This window comes from Leopardus geoffroyi, chromosome D3, assembly GCF_018350155.1.
Source record: "Leopardus geoffroyi isolate Oge1 chromosome D3, O.geoffroyi_Oge1_pat1.0, whole genome shotgun sequence".
Lineage (NCBI taxonomy): Eukaryota > Metazoa > Chordata > Mammalia > Carnivora > Felidae > Leopardus > Leopardus geoffroyi.
Window position 1 is genome coordinate 86186366 of NC_059339.1, and position 24328 is coordinate 86210693.

A 24328-nucleotide genomic window follows, 5' to 3' on the forward strand; every position below is an offset into this window, starting at 1 on the left:
GCAGCTCCCCCTTCTGCCAAGAGTCAGGTATTCAATCAGGAGGAAATGTGAGGTTTCATTGATTAGAGGATTTCCCGTTGCCCATCAGAAAGTGAACATTTGCTCAGATTGTGTCAGGGAAATGTGCACTAAGAACAAATAAAACCATTTCTGGAGGTTTTTAAAAACCTAGAGTGAATCAATCAAAGTGAATTTATTTCTTGAAAATGCAACGTAAAGTTTCAGTCTCTCGGAACGAATCCTATGCTTGAGCACCTGAGTGACGTCGTGTTGATCTCTGGGGCTACCCTTAAAATGTATGTTTCAAGTGAGAACATAATTGCCACATTTTTATCACAGAACTTCTCAGGGAAAACACGTTTTTAATATGTAAAAGATCCTATCGCAGGAGCGCAAAAAAAACGTCCGTTGGAGAAAAGATCCCTTGGGCAAGGGCGGGAGGAGGTGTCTGGAAAAATTGTAAACGGAAATGGGTGAAAAAGATTAATGGTATCCTGTGTTTGGTGCCATTTGGGAGTATGTGTTTGTGAAAGGGCTTGCCCCCGCCCCCAAGCTGAGCTATTTTATAGTTCAGTAAATTGCAGAAAGCTGATAGTAATGCACATAATTCTTGTTCAATAAATGCACACAAACTTGTCTGGTGGTGGGTACACCTGGTTATTTCTGGCAGTTTCCCTGCGCTCCTGGTTAACTGTATGCCCTTTGAATTCTCCCTGGAATCAGTTGTACCATCTATTTGTTCCTTCTAAATCAATGAATGAGATCCAATTGTCTATAAGTGTTCGCTTCATATATGTTTGGAGTCATTCATTTACCTTTTTTTAAAAAAGCTAACCTTAAACAGCAAATCAGACAGGTATCTATAACAGATTTGGTCACATAATGCCCACATTTAACCCTCAACTTCTGAAAGGGCAGATTTCAGTCTAATATTTTGCATCAAGCCTGACACATTTCCTTTTTCTTTTAGCTTCAGACAAGCTTGACTGAGCCAATGACGTTATCCAAATCGATATCTCTTCCTCGTAGCGCCTACTGGCATCACATCACCCGTCAGAACAGTGTTGGAGAAATCTACAGTTTGCAAGGCAAGTAACTTGAAAATAATCAAGCGGCACCTCCATTAGCTTCCTACAGGTGGGCCAGGAGGCATGCAAATTGCCTTGCTTCCGTTTCCTCCATTTTTCATTTATCAGCTGTCACTGGCCACAGTGGGGGCTCTGAGATTTATAGTGGCATTTCTAAAGCTATCATTGCACAGTCTCATGGTAGAAATTATTCCAAAAAGTCGCTGAGGGCTGAGGACTGTATTTGGCACCTGACTAGAACATTATACATAAAAACTGGAACTTAACTGGAACATTATACAAAACATTATCAGAAGCTTAAAGTAGCTGATCCTAGGGTCTGTTTCATGCTGTTTTATGAAGGATTTTTTCCTTAGCATCCTTTTTTAATAGGATTGAATATCAGTTCAGGGGGCTGATTTCAGGCTCTGTAATAAAACACTACACAAACCGATTCTCAAAAGTCTTCAAGTGTAGCCAGAGCCTTGGCACAGAAATAATTCTGGAGGGTGCAAGGCAGGAGATAAGTGTGAATACTTTGCTTCTGTACTTTTCCTAATGATTAATGGTTAATTAACTAAAATGGGAATGGTTCACCAGATGAATCAGATTCATAGACAGCAGGTATTTGAACGACTGCAGCACAAACCTCAGATTTGGCATTCTTTTTTTTTTTTTTTTTTCCTATTCTTTCCCTGTTGTCTTAAAATGAATAGTCATCCTTCAGATAAAATATTCAGCTATAAGCAATTGACTTACAGCTCACCAAGACTGAAGGAAGTGGGAACTTAGAAAAATAAGGCTAACAAAACACAGCTAAAAAACAACTCATCCAACAAAGAGTTTTTGAGCACAATGGGTTTGAACGTAATAGGCACCCAGTAAATCCCTGGTGAAGAAATGACCGGTATGACCTTCAGCATAGTTGGACATTCAGACTGTTTTTCCATTCATACTTTAACTTTTGCTCATATCGATAACACGAAGTCTTTCAACAACAACAGCAAAATGTTTTGGCGATGCGGCAACTGAAATGGTGTATTTTTAAGGCAATATCTGCTTGCCAGCATTTCAAACCTAAACTAATGGAATTTGGTCAGTGGGAATTAATGATGAAGGATTCGTTCTGCAAGGAAAAGCTGTCAGAACAATTTTAGTCATTTGTTGCTGGTACTTGCATTTTATATTTTAAATGAACCCTCTTATGGAGAGTTATTATCTTTTTGTGTTATTTCTTTGTATGAGAAAACCTTTAACAGGATAAGGAGTAGAGGGTCGAGGAGACTCTTGAATGTCTTGTGGATCACAAAGAGGAGACCGCATCTTGCTTTTTGCTTCTGCTCAAATGCTAAGTCGTGATCTTGGGAGATTAATCTTGCTTGCTCCTATGATTAAAAATAATTAGGAAATATGCTTTTAGTGTAAGGTTATTTTTATTTAAACCTAAACAGATAGGTGTAATTATTGTTAAAAAACAAAATTCAACCGAGTAAATTTTACAAATCGTGTTGGCTTTATTCAGTTATTCATGAATGAAAAGCATGCCATATAGCAGATAGGAAGGAGGTCTGAGGAGCTATATGTAATGAAAGACTTTTATAGGCAGACAGAGCGGGACAAGGAAATTATACTGGACGAGAATGAACTGGGTGTAGCAAAGTCATCTCCTTAAGGGGACCACAGAGGTCTATAAGATAGAATCCCTCACTAGCATTGACCACATAGTTCCCCATTAACTGGTTTAAGAGTCTGTTTCTGGGAGAGCAGAAACTCTAATTATGTGTTAAGTTTTGGGTAGGCATCATGAGGTTTAGCCTAAGTGACTCCATATTGAGTCTACTGTCTTGTTTTTAACAATATTGATGTTTAATAAAATAATAAAATATTTTTGTAAAATAATAACTTTATTTTGTAAAATAAAAAATACATGTATTTTTGTATTTTTCATGCAAAAATACAAATGGCCACATTTCTAAGCAAAAAGAAAGTGAGATGTTACTACAAATAAGTTGGAAAAAGGTTGGAGCCAATGTCGTGATACCTTTGGGTTTTGACAAGAGTTTGGTCTATAAATTCAGCAGATGAAAGATTGTTGTTTGCATGGTAGTGTGTGGGGAATTTTTCTCCAAAGGAAGAGCTGACATTTAGACTGATACACAATATCAGAAATAATTTCATATGCATCCAACAAAACAACGCCAGAATGCATTTCAATTTCTCAAAACGCTGCTGAAGACTTGCCAACGGACAGTGTTGACTTACAATATAACAGAGTCAGTAACTGATTAGAACACTCTAGGATCTATCTCACTGATCTTAATTTCCAGCAAGGTAAGGACTTAAATGCTTTATCAATTATGATGAATAGTTTGCTTGTATGGTCTCAAGACCACAGTCTTCCTTGGTTGTTTGTCGTTTTTGTGTAACAAAGAAATATGTGTCGACTAAGGTGATTACTGCAAGTCCAATAAATACAGAATGTATTTGATGTAAATTACATTTCACTATATTGCGGGTTTACTTTTGTATCGTATGCTTCTTAGAGCAATACATTTTATATTTTACATACTCCTTATTTTATAGTTATATCATATACAGAGAGATATAAACATCTAGATGGATAGCTAGATCCTAGGTGAGTAGATAATATCTAAATAGATACAGAGGTAAATTGTTAGAGATGCTTTGACAAAGCTGATATATTTTATTCTCCTTTTGTTCTGTTGAGGCAGTCGAGTTAAGCAAAGGACAAGAGTCTTTTGACCATAGCTTTTTATTGGTGTGGAATCTATACAGGCTTCGTGCTCATGGATTCAGGGCAGGATAAAACTACCAAAACAAGAAAGAAAAATAGAAAAGTGAACCTTAGCACCCCTTCATACACATCTACATTTTTTTTTCAATAAACCACATTTGAAAGTGTAGTTATTTTGTGTCTCACTTCCTTGGTGGTGCTCCATGAAGGGCATCACTTCTTTACAAAGGGGAAAATACAGTCTGATCTTCCAGAGTCAAGGGAAAAATCTGACGATGGTGGGTGTTACATTGTCAAATAACCTGCAGGTAGCAATGAGAAATAAAAATGTACCGTTAGAATTTTTCATCATATTTCCTACATTCTAACTGTGAAGCTGAGATCAATATGAATTAAATTCAGCAGGCTTTCATTCAGAAGGCAAAGGGGGAAAAGCTTTATATCTCTAAACCTTAGTAGATTGGGATTCATTAATAAGCACTGCATGTTCTAGAACTGAAAAAATATTCATGGTGTGCAAACAAATCTATTCTGTTAAGACGTACCTATAACTTCGATGGCCGGTCACCCTCAAAACTTCACTTGCTCTATTTTATTGGCTTCATTTCTGTCACCTGTTCTATAACTATAGTAGCGAGAGACACTGAAAAAGACCAACGTGTCAATACTGGCATCCTGCATTTACCTTAATATTTGGGAAAAAAAGAGTAACTTACTTTAACAAGTACAAGTTAGCTAAGGACGAGGCACTACTATGCAAAATCTCTACGCCCAAATGGCTGGTAAGAGGTTGGGTCACGTCACGTCTTCTTGCAGAGGGTGTGAGTAAAGACTTTTCCTGTTCTTGATTTTTTCCAGATAATCAGGATGATTAGTTTGCATTAGAAAGTAAGTTTCTGTTTGTATTTCTCTGACTTACGCGTTAATGAAAAATTTTTGTGCCACGACGCATTCTAGGGATGCTGTCTCTAGACTTAGGCAGACCATACATTTCCAGGGAAGGAAACATGATTTTGAACTCTTGACTCAAAAGTAAATGCTTAAAGGGTGCCTGGGTGACTCAGTCACTTAAATATGCAAGTCTTGACTTCAGCTTAGGTCATAAGCTAACAGTTTGTGGGATTGTCTCCCTCTCTCTCTGCCCCTCCCCTGCTCCCCCCCACTCAAAATAAACTTTAAAAAAGTCAATGCTTAAAAAAATACCATTTGTTTAATATTGCTAGACTTAAGATTTTTGCTCTAAGGCCATTAACAGATGTATTAAGAGCACAAGGAACACTAAAAAAGAAAAAAAATTAAAAAAGGATGAGGGGCGCCTGGGTGGCACAGTTGGTTGAGCGTCTGACTTCGGCTCAGGTCATGATCTCGCAGTTTGTGAGTTCGAGCCCCGCGTCGGGCTCTGTGCTGACAGCTCAGAGGCTGGAGCCTGCTTGGGATTCTGTGTCTCCCTCTCTCTGCCCCTTTCCTGCTCATGTCGTGTCTCTCTCTGTCTCTCAAAAAATGAATAAACATTAAAAAAAAAATTTTTTTTAAAGATGAGGGGGGGTTAGGGAGGAAAAAGGAAAAAGAAAGAAACAAAACCCTACCAGGAGGTCACGGTTCTTTTTTCCTTGGAAAGGCCGTCACCTTGACTTGTAGTCACCATTCGCATATCTATAGGACGGACTTTGTAGCCAGGTCTTTAAATCGGGATTTGTGGGGATGGCTAAGCATTTATTGAAAATGACAGATCAATCTGGTAGAAACCACGGATGGTACCAGGCTCACCGCAGGCTCGCACTGAGTCTTTGTTGGACGCAAAAACAATGAATGTAGAAATGCGTTGGAGAGGACACACGGAGGGGACAGCACGGCTCCCACATGCCCTCTCTGAGGAAATTCCTCAATGGTTCCGCAGAAGGAACCGTCACGTCTGGTGCCACGCCAGCCCATCCTGGGCCCCCTCTTTCCCTTGCGCGCGCTTAGGTCTCGGTGGGCTTGACCGCTTCCTGCTTTAGGACGGCCCTGAGTCCACAGACACTTGCTACCACTGGTCTTCGTCTGGTGAGCACAGGACGGGCTGTGAGAGGCTGGTGGCTCTGTCCCCATAACCTGGCAGCTGGGTTTGTGTCTCTCCACCTGCTGCTTTCCATCTGGAGAAGTTTTTCCATCAGCCACGTTGATGGGAAGCGGGGTCAAGAACGTGGGCTGAAAACGGTCCCCGGGGAGTGGGCTTCGGGACCGTGTGCCAACCTGAACCCTCCCCTGATCCATTTCATCACTTATTTGGACACAAAACCCTATGGGGATATACTATGACTCATTTTTGAGCAGCTCGAACACCCTCACTGTTTGCATCAAGGATGATGGGGGTGCCGTTTGCAAAAGCGGTAACTTTGGGAGCTGTGCTTTCATTAACACTGATTAATATTCGCTGCCGGCTCTGAATCGTCCACCTCCCTCTGCCCTCTCTACGTCTGTAATTAAGCCGCAGACTGCCCACATCAGCACAGTGGCGCACCTGATTACACGGAAGGCATGTTACTCTCGCCGAAAGGGCATGGGCGGCTTCAATTTCTCGGAAGGACAGGATGCAAACAGGCAATTAGAATTAGAGATAACCTTCAGAAAACAGTAAATAGAATTCTGACATAGATTAGGGAGGTAAATCGAAGGATTTACTCACTCTTCACTCGACTATGACCCGCTGTCTTTCCTGCCCATTCAGTTTCAAGTTCACGTTGTTTATAAATCGTTTCCACGGAGACCTTCTGTTCAGATTTTCATCATATGAGGTTTTCCGAATTGCAAAGTTAATAAAAGCTTTGTAGAGCAAGTTAAAAAAGAAAAAAAAAGGAAAGAGAAAAGAAAATTGCACCGATGGTACGAAGGAGCCTGCGTATGTTCAGTGCTCCACGTGTGCACTGGCAGGTGAGGCAGTCATGGCGACTGGTAGCAGCCAAGTGCATCGCGCATCCCGCATGGGGCCCAAGTCCACTGGTGGAGATGTAGCAGCAACCCCAGAATGTGAGCCATTTTCCAGAATCAACCCTTTCTGGTAAATCTCTTTTATGAACATTTAGCGAATACCTTTATCTTAGAAGAGTAAGTCAAAGACAGCCAATGCCTCCCTAGACATCAGTTTGGGTTTTTTTATTTTATTTTTTTTATAAATGTTTATTTATTTATTTTGAGAGAAAGAGAGCGAGAGCACACAAGACGGGGAGGGACAGAAAGAGAGGAGAGAGAGAATCCCAAGCAGGCTCCACGCTGTCGGCACAGAGCCCCATGTGGGGCTCGATCCCATGAACCATGAGATTGTGACCTGAGCCAAAATCCAGAGTCAGGCACTTAAGTGACTGAACCACCCAGATGCCTCTAGATACCAGTTTTTAGAGATAAATGGAGTGATTGCTTCCCAAAATGGACACCGTAAAAATGCTCAAAGTGTTCTCACTGTGAAATGTTGCTCAAATGCTAGAGCCACAATCACTCCCTCTTCTGTGCCCCCAGACACTTATAGATGACCCTAATATACCAATGTATTAGTTTATAAACCCTCTTCCTCCGTTCATTTGTGAGGTAGAAACTTCAAATGATTTTTATCCCTATGGCTCAGCCAAATTTAGAGCTCATTGTGAAGAAATGCTGTCTGTAGGTTAAAATGCTGAGTTTTGGAGTTAAATAAACCTGACTTTGAATATTAGCTTTACCACTGCTGAGTCGTATGACTTTGGGCAATTTAGTTAATCTTTCTAAGTTTCCTTTTCTTCATGTCTAAAATGAGGATAATGGTTTCTATCATGGCACTTAAATGAGATAATCCACATTAGGTGTAAACATTCAATAATTATTAACCATTGTCTGTATATTGAAGTAAATTAAATTTCCATTAAGAAGTTTCTCTGATGAAGGGAAGTATGCTATCCTACTCCAATTTATTCTAGTATTTACTTTAAAATATTATTGCAGTTTTTCTGCTATGCATGAGGAATTTTGTTTTGTTCTAAAGACTTTCTAAAAGTCTAGCTTTAAGAAATGCTTTATAGCTCTTATAGTTCTAGAAAAAACAAATCTCTCAACCTAACCCTAAATTTTTAATGCGAGATACAAATCAAATGTCGGGCTTAAGTCTTGACGTATTTTTTTTTCTTCCCATCAGTGAGTTTAAACAAGACATCTCCCCTCAAACAGATGCCCCCCCTTCTCCCAAGCCTCACATGGCTCAGTCCAGGTAGCCCAAGGGAAATTAGAACCTGTGTTTCAGGCCAAGGCATTGCAAATTCCTGGAAGGAATTTATTCAGCTCAGTGCACAGGAAGTGCCCCTGCTCCTCCCCACTCACCCCAGTCCCCCTCAAGATCTACTCTTGCTGATTAGCCTACCCTGACTGCTGAGAAGCCTTTCTGAGAAACGTCTTCCCCCACTAAGGTAGGACAGGCTGCCTAAGCCAGTTATGCCTCAATTTATTCTCTCCTGGGATGTACTCTACTGGGTGGAATAAAGGTGAAAGGTAAGATTTAGGCTGTTAATTAAGTTCTCCTGGCACAGCACAACACAGAATCTAAAGAGGGCGCCCAGGGTAAAGTATAACAAGTCAGCCATTTAATCATTGTTTACCAAAAACGTAAAAGTAGTAGATAAAGATAGATAAAGATAAAAGACTCAAGAGTTACCAGATGTTATACTGGATTAGTGTAATCTGCCAGTGGCTTTACTAAAATAAATTGCTTCTCTCTCTTTAATTCAAACCTGAAATTGAAATTGGAATTAAACCCGAAACCTGGTCTCTATACTTGATTTTTCTCCCTCAAGCTTCACCCCCTACCTAATTTTTAAAATATAGGAGGCAACATATTAAGGTCAATATTAATCAGACTATTAAGGAAAAATAAATATTCCATTTTATTCAGGAGGAAATAAACATAGTACATAATACTAATTCAGGGAAAGGTTAATACAACCATGACTGAAGCCCAGCTGTCTTTGTCATGTATATGTGTGCGTGTGCACATGTGTGTACACACATACACAGATATGCGTGCACACACACACACACACACAACCATATGTGCTCAGTACTGTCTCACCATATGTTGCCTTCCTGAAAACTGTACCTATTAAGCTACACATCACAAATTATGAAATACATAGGAGAACATATAGGGGGAAAATGTTCAAATATATTTTTCTCCAAGACCTCTGTTTCCTGTTGTATTTTTTAACCACATCTCTATCTCTGGCCCTTCAACTAAATGCACCCTATCCCTCGTTATAGGCTTAATAATCGTATTTTGTCCATTTTTCCCTCTATTGTTCTTGATCTTCCAAAGAAAGACTACAGTATTCTGAGATTTGATAATGATCGGAGGATTTAAAAATGTAAGGAACATCAGGAATTAGCATCATTGAAATGATACTTGATACAGAATAAACTGCAAAGTTAATGTAGATTTAATCCTACATGTGACCTTCAGTGAAGTTCTAAGACTCACCCTACTGCCCTACAAAGAATAGATGCTCATAGAAAGTCTGCTGCTGCAAACTTAAAACATCCAATATCTAAAACTTAGAAGCATGGTTATATAAGAAAAATTTACGTTAAGAATTGAAGCCCTGTGCATAAGCATTGCTTGTACTTAATACAGGAAGAGTAGCATAGTTTGGAAGTTCTCTTAGAAATCTTTCTTTGGCATTGGTTTATTAAATTGGTTTGACAGGAAGTTTAGAACCTCCCTTTTATTTTTGTAAAAGTATTCACAACACAAGGAGAAGTTCAGTGCCAAACTTTAAGTGATAATGTCTTTTACATATATGCTCGAAGATAAAAGATACATGACTTTCAAACAGAATTTTCTTACTCATAGAGTTCTTACACAATTCTATGACAGAAATTGTTCTTATTCTTTTATTCACCAGAAAATCCCATTCTTCCCAATGAATTTCAGAAGCTACTTCTCCTATATAAAGTTGAGGACTAGCCATTGTCTGGGGCCCTGTCATTCCCATTGTGGAATTCTGTCTGTGCTCAAAAAAAGATGTTGGCTCAGAACACCCTGTGATTGTATCTGTAACCCTAATTATCACCATCCTGATTAATGGGGAAGCTTTTCTCCGAGATACAGTTTATCATTCATGAATTCATTTGTAAAATATTTTAAAGTTGTCTAAATTTTTGACAATAAAGTTTAACATTATTTGTAAGTGCACACATACACACACACACACACCTCACATTTTTGCCAAAAAAACAAATGAAATAAAATGGAGTACAATCCATTTTATTTTACAGCATGCTTCTATGTTAATGTTACAGCTTCTTTAGGGGCACGTCAAATAAACTGAAGTATGTACAATGAAAATCACAACATGCTATTCATTCATTCATTCCTGTTTCCTGGTCTCAGCATTGAATCCATCCTTCTGAAGTTAATGAGACCCTAAGAGTCAGGAAATTGAAGATCTCATCCTAACTGAGTAATTCATCGGCACTCAGCTGTGTGTAACCACTTGTAATCCCCCATTCAACAAATGGACAGGGGTAGACCATTTCACTGGTGTCAACAGAGATATGCATGGCCTGAAGCACAAATGAGGAAGTGTAGCACGTTTGAAAATTCTTTATAGGAAGAAGAGGGATATTTGATTGCATAGTCTGCTACCAACAAGATATTATGCTACATAATATGACAAATATAACCTCATATAGACTCTTAAATACAGAATACAAACTGAGGGTTGATAGGGGAGGGGTGAGGGGAGGGGAAAATGGATGACGGGCAGTGAGGAAGGCACTTGTTGGGATGAACCTGTTGTATGTAAGCGATGAATCACGGAATCTATCCCCGAAACCAAGAGCACATTGTATGCACTGTATGTTAACCAACTTGAGAATAAATTATATTTAAAAAATAAAATAAAATAATAAAACAAAAAATAAACCCAAGTTAGTTAACATATAGTGTTAACTAACCTGGATTAAATATATCTATATCTATATCTATATCTATATCTATATATATATATATATATATAAAACCTCATATAAACCACACACTCTAGAGAAGGTAGATTGTTATGGATGCAGTTTTTATAGAGGGAGAAAGGCAGTTATCACTGTCAACTTATTTATTGAGCACTTTGTACCATGTCACAATATATGACCTTCCCAACAACCGTCTGAAGTAGGTACTATTGTTCCATTTTGCAGATAAGGACTCTGAAATACAAAAATAACTTCCCTAAAGGACAAAAGTGGGATTATCAACCCATGCAGTCTTATTTTTCTAGCTGGAGTGCCACCAGGATAGGAAAATTACATAACTGCCCCAGGGTAACAGAGTTTAAGGCAAGGTGGAATAAAGCATTCGGAAACTCTACCCTTCTGCCCAGTTACATTCTCTTTGAACCATAATCAAGGTTTACAAGAATTATGCCTCTGAAAAGCAGGCAACAGCTATTCTCAAATGTGCTTTAAATGAGACAACCCAGATGGAAGGCATCGAAGCAATTTGTGGAAAATCCACAGTGTTCAAAGTCAAGTTGTATATGGCTTGGGCACTGCTTTTAAAAATTTCATATAACAGCTTTGCTTCTTTCGTGGAACAATTTAAAGCACACTGTGTATGTAAATTAGTTGGTTTAACTCCTGAGAGTTGCTATTACTTTTCATTATTACTTTTCAAGCTTTTTAACTAAGTTTTACAGCAAGTTCAAATGTGTCTCCCTCAATTTTAATTTCTTTAGAAATGTCTTCTTTTGGAGATTTCAAAATCACTTTCCCAGTAGTAAATCTCTTTTATTTCATACCCTTTCCTCCCTCCTGAATATTTCCAGCTCTTTTCTTCAGGCATTAATGCTGACATGCACAGTTGTCTTGTTGTGCTGTTAGTTCATGTGGTTTCCATCACGAAAGTGTAAAATGTCTTCTTAATCAAGCTTCATTTCCTTTATATAAGCTATTTCTGTGTCTTCCTTTGAAAAGTGTTTTTTTTTAACTTATGACAGGATTATTTCTGAAAACTTGCCAAAATTCTAAGGAATGAATACTTAAAATGTAACTGAAATAAATATTCAAAAATTTGATTGCAAAATGAATACATCCTTACTGAAAAAACTCAAGGCACAAAGAAATACATGGATGCAAGGTTAAAAGCCACCACTAGCTTGTTAGAATATAAGGGTAGCAAGATAGAGAAAACTAGAAATTGAGGTAAGATACCTATATATTTATAAAATTAAGATTGCATTTTATATTAACTCATTTGTTATATCTTTAAGTTGTATATTTTACTGAGAACAAAATCTGTATGTGACATATAAGGACTGAGTAATATTCCATTGAAAAACTCTAATTTATTTAATAATAGATCTCTTGTTCAGCATGTACATTATGTGTTTTTGCTATTCTAAACAATGCCATAGTAAACACATTTGTATGTAATATTTTTTTTAATGTTTATCTATTTATTTTTGAGAGAGAGCATCGGCAAGGGAGGGACAGAGGCAGAGGGAGAGAGAGAATCCCAAGCAGACTCTGCACCATCAGCACAGAGCCTTATTGGGGTTCATGAGATCATGACCTGAGGTGAAATCAAGAGTCAGACACTTAACGGACTGAGCCACCCAGGTGTCTCCATTTGTATATAATCTTTGATTACAATAATATTTCCAGAAGTGGGATTTATATATTTTTTCAATCGGTGTTTGTCATACTGTGCCTAGGCCTTGGGGATGTATCCCGTTTACAGAGAACAAATCAGATGTGGTTTCCATCCCTAATATACATCCAGTCTCATAAAAAATACATTCCATAATAGCGTAGATATTAATTTGTTCATTTATTCGATTATGCATTGAGTTGCTTTTCTATGTTATTTCTATGTGGTTTGGGACACAAAGATGCAGAAGACGCAAGACACTTACTCACATGAAAGTATATGCCAATAATAACTTAGTAAATAAAATAATAAGCAAGGTAATTGCAGACATTGATGAGCATTATGAAGAAGCTATATCAGAATCATGACAAGAAAGTCAATTGGCCACTAAATCTCTTTAAGAAGTGTTATTTGAATTCAGGATTCAGATGTCAAAAGCAGATCAGCCTGTAAAAGTTTGAAAAAGAAATTGCAGACATAGACAACATGGTCAGGCAGAAGCAAGTCTGGTGTATCAGAAGGAAGACAGGTACATCTGGAGTGGGTGGAGCACAGGGAAAATGGCCCCCGTGGGCAGTGGTGGGCAAGCAGGACTAGATAAGAAGGACCCCATAGTGATCTACAACAATGGCAGTTATTGGCTCAGCCTAATAATTCTAGTATAATCGCAGAATATACCCAAAGGAATGTTTCATCAAGGGTTCAAGTATATTGCGTCTTCCTGCTGTATCACTTTTTTATAATTAACAAATGCAATGCAGTTCTTTATCTAAATTCCGTTTTGCCATGTTTTCCATTTATTTTCAGTGTTTCTGTGTCTTTATACTTTAGATGTTTTCCTGGTCGAAATAGGTTGGACTTTAAAACTCAAAGTATGCTTTTGTTCTTTTATAGCAAAATTCAATCACCTTTATTTATTTTGATTGTACATATTATGTTTTTCTACTCTCTAATTTTTTAATTTTGGTTTGTAACATTATTTACTTCTTTGCCCTTCCTTATCTACTTTTTTAAAAGTTTATTTTTGTGAGAGAGAAAGAGAGAGAGAAAGCACATACGTGAGGGAGGGGCAGAGAGAGAGAGAAGGAGACACAGAATGTGAAGAGGCTCCAGGCTCTGAGCTGTCACCACAGAGCTCAATGCAGGACTTGAACTCAGGGACGCTGAGATCATGACCTGAGCCAAAGTCAGAGGCTCAACCGACTGAGCCACCCAGGCGTCCCTTATCTACTTTTAACCACATTTTTTTTTTTTATTGTCCCTCCATCCCCTTCTTTGGAATTATGGATATTCTCTCAGTAGTTAACTGAAACTGTTCATATGGTCACTTGACCAAAAAGTAAAAACAGATGTATAAGTATAAATGTAGCTACACTTCTCTTTTTAATACCTTTCAGATTTCATGCTTCTGTTATCTATTATTTTATTTCTCTCCTCTTTTGAAAACATTTCAAATTTAATAATTAATACTATTATTTTTACAGCTAGTGCACATTGGATCTACGCATCTGTTTCACTGATTGTACTTCAACCCTTCTTCCTGAGTTCAAATTCTTGTTTTTATCAATACATTATTTGTTTCCTTTAGTGAACTTTTATCTCTAGTGAGAATGCGATGTTTTGTGAAGATGAATTAATTTCATCTTTATTCTCGCATGATATTTCAGTCGGTTATGGAGTCCTTAGCCATTTGAGGACAGTTTCACTATTTTCTCACTTCACTGATTGCCTCTGGCTTCATCTCTTGAATGACACCCCAGCTAGTGGTGAAATTCTCAGCCACCTGGAGAGTCTTCTGTCCCAGCCCTTCCTGAGCCATCAGATTACTGTTGAGCTGTCAGTCTAGCTGTTCGTCTTTCGTAGAGAATTGTCTTTTCTCTCTGCTTTTAGAAATTTCTTCTTGCATTTGGAATTAAGAAGCTTACCCTCATGACTCAAACTATGGATTTCTCTTTGATTTTTCTCATTGGATCACAATATATTTCTTCAACCTGACAAGTCCTACCTTCATTTGTTCTGAAAGACTATTATGACTTATTTATTTAAATATTGCCTCACCCTCATTTGCTCTATCATCTCCTTTAGGAATGACTAATCTCTGCTTGATATTCATGTTGTGTGTGATTAACAATAGTAGACACGTCTTCATCTCTATAATATCTTTGTACTACATTGGAGCGATTTCCTCCTACCATACAATTCACTCTGGATTCACTCTGCCGTTGTGTCTATGTTACCACCTCCATCATTCATTGATGCCTTTAATATCTAAATACTGTAATTATTTTGTAAATATCATCTATTCTCTTTTTCACACTGACTTATTCTTTTCTTGTGACTTAAGTTTCTCTTAACTATATATATTTTTTTCCTTTCATACCACAAGAGTGTCTTTAGTCTTGTAGAATATACTTATTTTAGTCCCTTTGGAATTGTTTTACTAGCATTGGTTATTCTCTTATCGTGACTGCTGACTCTGAGTCTTGAAGAGACATTCCATTGGGCGTGTTTTAATATCTGATTACGAACTGATCTTCAGTAAGAATTGCATTTCTGTGAGCATCTAGTTGCACCAGGAATGAAAATATTCCTCCAGAGTCGTTTCACATTGTTTATCAGGTAGAACCAATTGGAACCACCACTATTGCAAGCCATTTCATAAATTACATTCAAATAATAGTAACTTCATGTGGCTCAACCTGAAAAAACAAAATAAATGGAAAACTTGATGGTCATAATGATATTTTTTGAGAAAAGACATTTGATAAAAATTCTTAGGTGAAAAAAAGCTTCTGAAGAAATAGAAAAATGAGCAACATAAAACAAGCTTGAGCAAAAACAAAAATTCAGAGAAAACATATCACTTTTAAACGTCCATGGAACAGTAATGAAAAACTGACTATATGTGAGGTCACAAACGTGTCATCACACGTACAGAACAATCATAAGCCTATACTTATATCGTGTGCTCATGTTTTCCAGTCTTAATGAAATGAAAATAGAAATCAATAAATAAAAGCCAAAAAACCCTATACTTTTGGAATTTAAAAACCCATCTATATGATCTTGAATCAAAAAAGACACAATTAGGGAACATTGAAAATATTGAAACTGTAAGATAATAAAAACATTACATCAAAATTTAGGAGGCATAGCTAAGTTGGTAGGAAATTTGATAGCCTTAAATATTTAGAAGAGAATAGGGATGGAAACTTAATAACCTAAGCACTCAACTGTATTGCTTTGATGAAGATAGTGCCAAGCAGAAAAAAATTCACCAATCTCACTTATAAGCATGGGTACAAAATGCATCAGCTTGGCCTAATTGTATTTATCCCCGAGGTGTAAGGATCATTTAACAATAAAGTATTAGTAAATGATTTCATATTAAGAATTCGAAGCTAAAATCTATGTGATGCCCTCAATATGTGTAGAAAAAATGTTTGATAAAATTCAGTACTTTTTCATAAAAAAAAAAGATGGGGTACCTGGGTGGCTCGGTCAGTTAAGCATCCAACTTAGCTCAGGTCATGATCTCGTGGTTCATGGGTTTAAGCCCCAAATCGGACTCTGTGCTAACATCTCAGAGCCTAGAGTCTGCTTTGGATTCTGTGTCCCCCTGTCTCTCTGCTCCTACCCTGCTGGCACTCTGTCTGTCTCTCTCTCTCTCTGTCTCTCTCTCTCTCAAAAATAAACATTAAAAAAAAAAAAGAAAAACTGTATTTTACAGATAGCAGGTAATCTTTTCCACCTAAAAACTAGCCTTTACCAAAAATTGACTACAAAGAACATTTCCAAAAATTTAAGAACAAGTCAAGAATGCACTCTATCGTGATCAGAACAGAAATATAGATTTTAAAAACATGAATATTGGATAGTAAAAGACAAATTATTTGAAGATAATATCTTTTGTCAAAAAAATCCAAGATGAACCACAAATTATGGCATCCCCACCAAAATGAAACTGTACATTATTTTTACTAAAGGAATGAAAGTAAAAAATAAGCACAAATGGATAAGCACAACACATGGGAATTTCAAAGGCATTTGCTAAGGGAAAGTGGCCAAATGTGATTCCATTAATGTGAAATTCTAGAAAAGACAAAACCAGAGTTACAGTGCTTGCAGATGCCAGTATTAAGGGTATGGGTTCCAGAAAAGTGTGTGAACAAACCATGCAGAAGAAATGTACTCACATAAAATCTACCTAAGGCATGATATCAATGTCCTTCACTCCAACTGTAATTCTCATAGTTCTTTAAAAAGAGGGGGCAATTAGGGTGCCTGGGTGGCTCAGTTGGTTAAGTGGCCAACTTCGGCTCAGGTCATGATCTCACTGGTTCATGAGTTCAAGCCCCGCGTCTGACTCTTTGCTGTTAGCCTGGAACCTGCTTCAGGTTCTGTGTCTCCCTCTCTCTCTGCCCCTTCCCCACTCACACTCTGTCTCTCTTATTTATTTAAAAATAAATAAACATTAAAAAAAATTTTAATAAAAAGAGGGGAAATATTCTAGCAGTAACCTTATATATTAATCACTATTCTGTAAATGAATTTTTCTTAACAATTATTTTTATAAATAGTAAGAAAAAAGTCTTAACAGACTCTAGAGTTAGAGATTTTTTAAATAAATTATCCATTCTTAAATTCTCAGATTTGTTTCATAGAAGTAAAATTTTTATTAATTATATTAATTTGAGATCTAATATTCTCACTAAGTCCTATTATTTATGCTGAAGTTACCTTTTGATTTCTGGGTACATAAAGTACTTAGCAAAGCACTGTTTCACCTCTAAATCCTTAGTAAAGTTTCTGACATCACCACCCTCTCTTTAACCAACCTTGCAAAACAGCAGTGATGTTCAGTTCTTTCTTACCCAGCAATCAGTTGATTCGGTACTGTTTAATAAGCATTAAATGGCAACTGAATGCCAGACCTCAGCTAGGCTCTGGAGATACAAAGCCAACCCAGATACTATTCCTGCCTGGGAAGAGCTCACTGTCATGTGCATTTGCCTGATACTTTATCGACCTCCACATTTCTTTTGATTCTATCCTCTCTTGGCCATTTTCAGTCATCTAGGTTCAGCCCAACCAATCCCAGCCCCTTTCTATCTTCTCTTGGTCTCTCTCTTGTCTGCTCTATTCTAGTATTCTCCCCGTATCCTTCACTTCAGAGTCAAAGTGACTTTTGTAAAGGCCAATTCTGACCCTATCTTTCTTCCACTAAAAAAATTTCAGCAGTTCCTGAAGTTTGAGCCCCACATTGGGGTCTCTGCCCTCAGCACAGAGCCCACTTCACGCTTTCTGTCCCCACTCTCTGCCCCTCCCCTCCTTGCTCTCTCATTCTTCTCTCTCTCAAAAATAAATAAATATTTTTAAAGAGACTATTGAAAAAATTGTATATATAAAAAAATTCAGTTGGAGACTCCCAACCACAATAAAAAAAAAAAAAAAGGGTGGGCTAAAACCTAGACTATTTCCCCAGCCTAGAATCTACTAAAACGAAGAATCAACATTAAAACAAGGGAATAAAAATTTCCCTTTGGTAATAATGAGAAACAGAACCTTAATTCTCAGGCTATTAAAAATCTGTGCTAAACACGGTAAAATTTATACCAAACTGTGATGAAGGGTACTAAAAACAGGGACAACCTTTCCAGCCTGTGGACAGGGTCTGACTTCCCTGAAATGCACCTGAAGTGGGATTTTCTTTTAAGGACTCGTGACAGCTCACACAGGAGAGGGAGGTACTGAGCAAACAGGCTTTGGGAAAGAGTAGACTGAGGAGCGGCACTGAGATTTAGGAGGCTAAAGGCCTGCGGTCATTGTCAGGACATGGTAGCCCCAAGCACCGCTGTCCTGTGTTCCTCTAGTCAAGAAATGGGAGAGAGAAATGGGGGAAGGGGGTTAAGAGTATTTATCACCATGAGCCGTGAGGAACTTTTGGAATCATTGAATCACTATGTCGTACACCTGGGACTAAGATATCACTGAATGTTAATATCACTGAATGTTAAACTATACTGGAATTAATTTTTTTTTTAATGTGGCCTTCGGTCATAGGGGCGACCCTGCACATACACGTCCTGAGACGGAGTGTCTCCTCAAATGGTGCACTCTGGGCCACAAAAAAAAAAAAAAAAAAAAAAAAAAAAAAAATGAGGGTCAGGGCCCCTCCCTACAGGTGACACAGCAGTAGCCTAGCAGGTAGGGCTACTGGGGTCAGTGCATTGACACACTATGCTAATTTTCTTGGCGTCTCAGATTACTAGCCAGCTGAAACCCCTGGGGTGAGTCAGAAAGAAAAACAAAGACAACAAGCTTTGCGGTGGTCCACCAGAGACAGTTGAATGAATGGCACTCATCACTGAAACAGGAAGGTGGGGGGGGGGGGTGCGCTTTACAGATCAGCCAACCTCCAGGCTTGTCCAGCTTTCCAGTCAAGGCAGAACCTGAACCAAGCAACCAAGCAGCAAGGACCACCCAATTTGGTCAGAGAGAGTGTGAGATGGTAAATCCAAACAAAATGACTTCCTACCCCTCATCTCTCCTCCTCCCCTGCCCCCCCCCCCACTTCAGAACCAGGATAAGCTCTAGAAACCAATGCCTCATTCACTAATAAGCCAAAGCAGGAATGCTTCAACATCGTATCTGTAAGTAGACAGTGCGGGTAGATTAAAGGAGAAAGGAAATTAACCAAGGGAAAATGAAGAACTATTCTTAAAAATAACTTCTCTGTACATTTAGAAAGTAATGAAAGTGTGCATTCTTGGAAGAACAGTTCAAAAGAGTTGCAAGAAATCCAAGAATAGATAAGACAATAGAAAGGATATAGAGTGAGTTAGACCCCTCAACAAAGTAAATTGAAAATAACGAAAAATCCTTCTCACAAATGAAACTATCTGCTAAACACTTAGGAGTCCAGTCTTTATAGTTGAAAAAGCCTTTAACAACTTATGGATAGAGTAACAAAGATGCAATTAGAAAGGGAAAATAATAGAATACGTGTGTGACATATTTATTTGGCATATATACCAACATATAAACAATAGTATGCAGAGTATATATGCCAAGTACAGAACTGAAAGGACGGGTCTTCCTAAAATGGCAAATAAAGACAAGTTGTATGTAAAAATTTTTTGCTGAAATAAAGGAAGGCTTGGGACTTAGCTCAGGTTCTCTGCCGGGATGGGTTGATGTGTACAAGAGTTAACTACAGGGTGATTCCCAGATATCTGAGGAAATCATGAAACAAAACACAGAGGCCATAGCAAATAAATTGCATGAAGAAGATCCCGGAAGAAACAGGTGGTGCAGAGAGCATACTACAACCCTGCAGACAAGCAAACTTACAAACCAGGCAATGAACTCTACGTCAGAAGTTGGAGAAGAACAGATCTGCAGTCACGTGACTGACCTGAGTAGTAACTGGATGGGTGGTGGGTGCAGTGCATTCAGCAAATAGTGCTCCAAAAATGCAAATAACACTTCTGAGAGGAGAGTGGTGGGGATCCGTGTTAAGAGAACTCACGAGAACTCAGTCTCCATCCTCCATAATAGGAAGGATATCTGTAATGTTTGAAAGCGAAAAGTCAATAAATGCCGGCTTAAAAGAAAAAAACTTTTATTTAGGATTATATAGGCAAATATCAGAAGAAATAGCCTACAGACTGTGACTGCTTCCCTCTGGGGATACCGATAGTACTGTCTTTAATATTATATTGTCTTTGTTTTAGACGGGACTTCCAATCCCACCCCCTAGTGAAGGGATCTGGGGGGAGCAACCTGGATCAAAGAATTTTACTGGTTCCTTTCTGCTCTGTTCGAATGCTTTGCAAAAGTCATGTATCATTGGTGGTTTAGGAAATGTTTAAATGCAAAAGTCAAAAGAGAGAAAGCACTAGATGCTTCCTGCTTTTGAAATAATCTCCAGGCTTTTCTTGAATGACGGTATCATTCTCTGGCCTCACCTATCAGTCCTCACCACATCTTCCTAAAAAAATCCTATGCCAGACATGTAACTGTCCCAAAGGAGAATGTATTTCCCCACTTCTATCCTCTTTTTATGCTATTGTTTCTACCCCTGTCTTTTCCCCATCTCTACTTGGGATTTTACTGCAAATACTTTGAGGTCCAGACAAAAACAAATAAATCTTATCTTTTCCATATAGACCCTTACTTGCTCACTAGATCGTCAAAATAGACAGTATTTTTGCCTTCCCAGTACCGATTTGGCAAAGAGCCTTACACAGGCTTATAGAACTGATACCATCTGTGCAAAAAGCATTATGTTTCTGGGAAGAAATTTCAGTTTTGCTATGCTGCCATTTATTAAATTCCTGTAATTATGGTGCCTTGGGGTGATAGAAATTGTTCCATGGAAGGAAGATGCATCCCAAGTTATGTTGTTCTTAATTTGTAAGATGACAACAACAAAAAAATATTATCTGTGCTTAAACGTGAAAGTTGATTCAGCAGTAGCAATAGGACAGGTTGTGTGTGTGTGTGCATGTGTGTGTGTACTCATGCGTGTTTAATGTGCCCCTGTATCAGTTCATTTGACTTCGTATTTAGGGAGTTCTTCATTGGCTTTCTTCTTGGTAAATGATACTAAGTCCTGCAGTGTTCTTTAATCCTGGACTTTACCTCCTCTGTCTTGTGAATCTACGTTCGACATATTTTTCGTATTTTCACATTTTTGTGAAAAATAATCTGAATCCATTGGTAGCATCCTTTTTTATGGTGCTATTACTAGAAAAAGAAAATATTTTATTATGAATTGTATAAATGATTGTATATTTATATAAATAATAGGATGAAAACCTGGACACATCTTTACTTTTGAAGAGAACAAAATATAATAATTGCAGAATACATATAATTCTGAAATTATAATTAGGAATTAAGATTATGTTTCATAAATAGGAATTAATAAGTTTGGGTGGACCCAGTCTTGCTCTACATTCAGCATAGACCATTAAACAATTAACATCTTTTGCTACGTGTAAGAGCTTATTATGTAGTTGAATCCATGGTAGGGGCAAATTATAAAATAGACCTGAGAGGGGCGCCTGGGTGGCGCAGTCGGTTAAGCGTCCGACTTCAGCCAGGTCACGATCTCGCGGTCCGTGAGTTCGAGCCCCGCGTCGGGCTCTGGGCTGATGGCTCAGAGCCTGGAGCCTGTTTCCGATTCTGTGTCTCCCTCTCTCTCTGCCCCTCCCCCGTTCATGCTCTGTCTCTGTCCCAAAAATAAATAAACGTTGAAAAAAAAAAATTAAAAAAAAATAAAATAAAATAGACCTGAGATTTTAAGTGAAAACCATGTGATCATGTTTTAGATTTCCAGAAATGTGCAGGATGGGAAAAACTCTTGTGTTCAGGTCTACTTGTTTGTCAGTGGGCAAAGATGTGAATGTTTATGGGCTGCCTACTGTAGACCCATATGCAGTTACTATGGGATTTCTTAGCCTAGTGAGGTCTCCACTGATTTCTCTGTTCACTGAGTGAGGAGTGGCCATTTGTTGGAAAGATTATGGCGTACACTATGTCTTTGCAATACCCACAAACATTTTCAACTACTAAGAAAGATACATTGAAAGCAGTTTCCAAATTCCAGCTGGTCATCTGCTTGTCTTCTTGATAATGTTCAAAGGAGATGTCAGAAGGTCGTCTTCCTTGGCAATAATTTGCACTCTTATATGAGAGATTTTTTTTTTCTTTAGGGCTATAAAAATAAGAAGTTTTTCACAAAGGAATAGTGAAGCACGTAGAGCTTTTAGTTGATAATCTTGAATGCTTGGTGTTTTCTCCTGTGACATTTCCTTAGATTTCCTGAAAATATATGTATATACCCTTCGTTGTGTATCTAATGATACAGTGCCTGTTTTTTTTCAAACTTTGTCGCATAAGGTAGCCATACGAGCAGAAGTGAGGGAATATATGTTCCTAAAGTGTCTGGGGACATGGAGAAACCCAAATCAGTCCCCCAAAAATCAAAGTATCTTTAAAATCTTCTCTTAAAAAGTTATAATTAATCCCTATTCTCCTTGCTCCATGCATGTACATTTTAGACTGAATATATTCAGCCTGAATGCTAAACTTGCTTTGTAGGGTATCTATTACCTTGTTCTAGTTCATTTTTTGAGCTAATGGATGCTTTGCTTAGCGTCCACAAGAGTGTTTCTGAAGAAGTTGCTGAAGCATCAGTCACCTCTAAGATATTTTGAAATCTTCCAATGACACAGCCCTCCGGGAACCACTGAAGGAACGTGGGTTAAACTTGGAACCCTCAACTCTCAAAAAAAATCTGTATTTCTGCCTAGCTCTTCTATTTTTCCTACTCCAAAGTGCTAACAGTCTTTTAGAATAAATTAAGGTAATCTGGGTCTCTCCTGGGCTGCACTGAGTGCCCTGAAATTCTCTTCACAAAACAAGTTAAGCAGCAAGGTAGTAGAACCACACACTGCCAGTCTGTTTGCCAGGATCAGCGGGAATCCAGAAATCTCCTAACCTCTCTCCTCACCCACCCAAACAATAGTATACCCCGGACACCAGTAATGACACATAAGTAATTTCCTACCAAGTGTAGTCACAACTTATAAGCATAAATGGACTCCTTGTAATGAGAAGAAATTAGAGGACTCAGTTCCATTTACATTGTGTAGAGGAATAGAAAAATAAAATGGAAGTTTCTGCCAGTATGTAATAAATAAAAATTAAGGAGTAGGTGGAGATTCCAACGCCAAAGTAATGTTAAGCATATGATCCATTTAAACTTGGCACTTAAACAGTGAGTAGAGCTATCCAAGGGGTCCTAACTGATCATTTGGAACCCTGGCAAAAGCGGTTGGCATAAAACACTATGCAGTAGTGCAATCAGAATGTGTAAATCGTGATCATAATGCCTCTTAAACATACCCATGTCAGTAACAGAATCGCTACCAGGTAATGAAGGCAGACTACTTGATCAGAAGTAGCTATCTCATTTTCTTCTGTAATATGTCCCAATTTGTAAATTAGGGGCATAAAAAAATGGTTCTACTTTCCTGTGTTTTCACTTTTAGCAAGGCTACCTCATAAAATAATGGAAATGTTTTCCTGTGGATAACTGAAGTACAGAAATAATGCAACTCATTAGAATACAATAGAGCTCATTACTTCAGTTCATTTCAATAGGGATAGCATTTCCAATAAACATTTTCTTAGAATGTGAGAGTAATGACATTTATTTTAATTCTTTAAAGATAAATAATGTTTTTCTATTTTTTGTAAATTCTGTCAAATAAAAACCAAGACCAGGATATTTGGTTTACAAACATGATCATAAAAGTCCAAATACATTTGACAATTGTGAGCAGCGAAGTTGATAAAATTCTTACCTTTCATATCCTAAATCCCTCTTTCCCTAGAGTAGTTCATACTAATCCATAGGCTTTATGTAAATTGTTAGATATTTGTCAAGGAAATAATACATAGCATATATGTGTGTATGTATGCATGTGTGTATATGTGCGTGTGTGTATGAAATCTGTTTTATAAGGAAACTATGTATCTTATAGGACCCTTCTTTTAATTATCTTTTATTCCATTTTGATCTTTCTATCCTAAAAATGAGTACGTTGAATTGGTACAGCTTCATAAATTTTTACAAATCACATTCTAAACCGAGTGGTTATACAACCATTATATTTGGTCAAGTGTGTGCGTGTGTGTGTGTGTGTGTGTGTGTCATATAACTAGAATCAAAAACAAAGAAAAACTAAATTATTATCTGTATATCTTGTAATAACCAAACACAAGATAAGTTTTAACTTGTTACCAGTTTTAATTGTACACCAGTTGTTATTTTATTTTATTTCATTTCCATTT

At 37.8% G+C, this 24328-nt stretch overlaps 1 protein-coding gene across 1 annotated transcript in view; it reads left to right on the forward strand.

Annotated features, from left to right (window-relative positions):
- Window positions 1–24328, forward strand: part of DOK6 (docking protein 6) — a 363336-nt gene that overhangs the window by 299856 nt on the left and 39152 nt on the right. Inside the window, exon 7 of the mRNA XM_045459263.1 lies at window positions 971–1088. Within this exon, the coding sequence (XP_045315219.1) occupies window positions 971–1088 (118 nt within the window). The remainder of the gene's footprint in view (window positions 1–970; window positions 1089–24328) is intronic.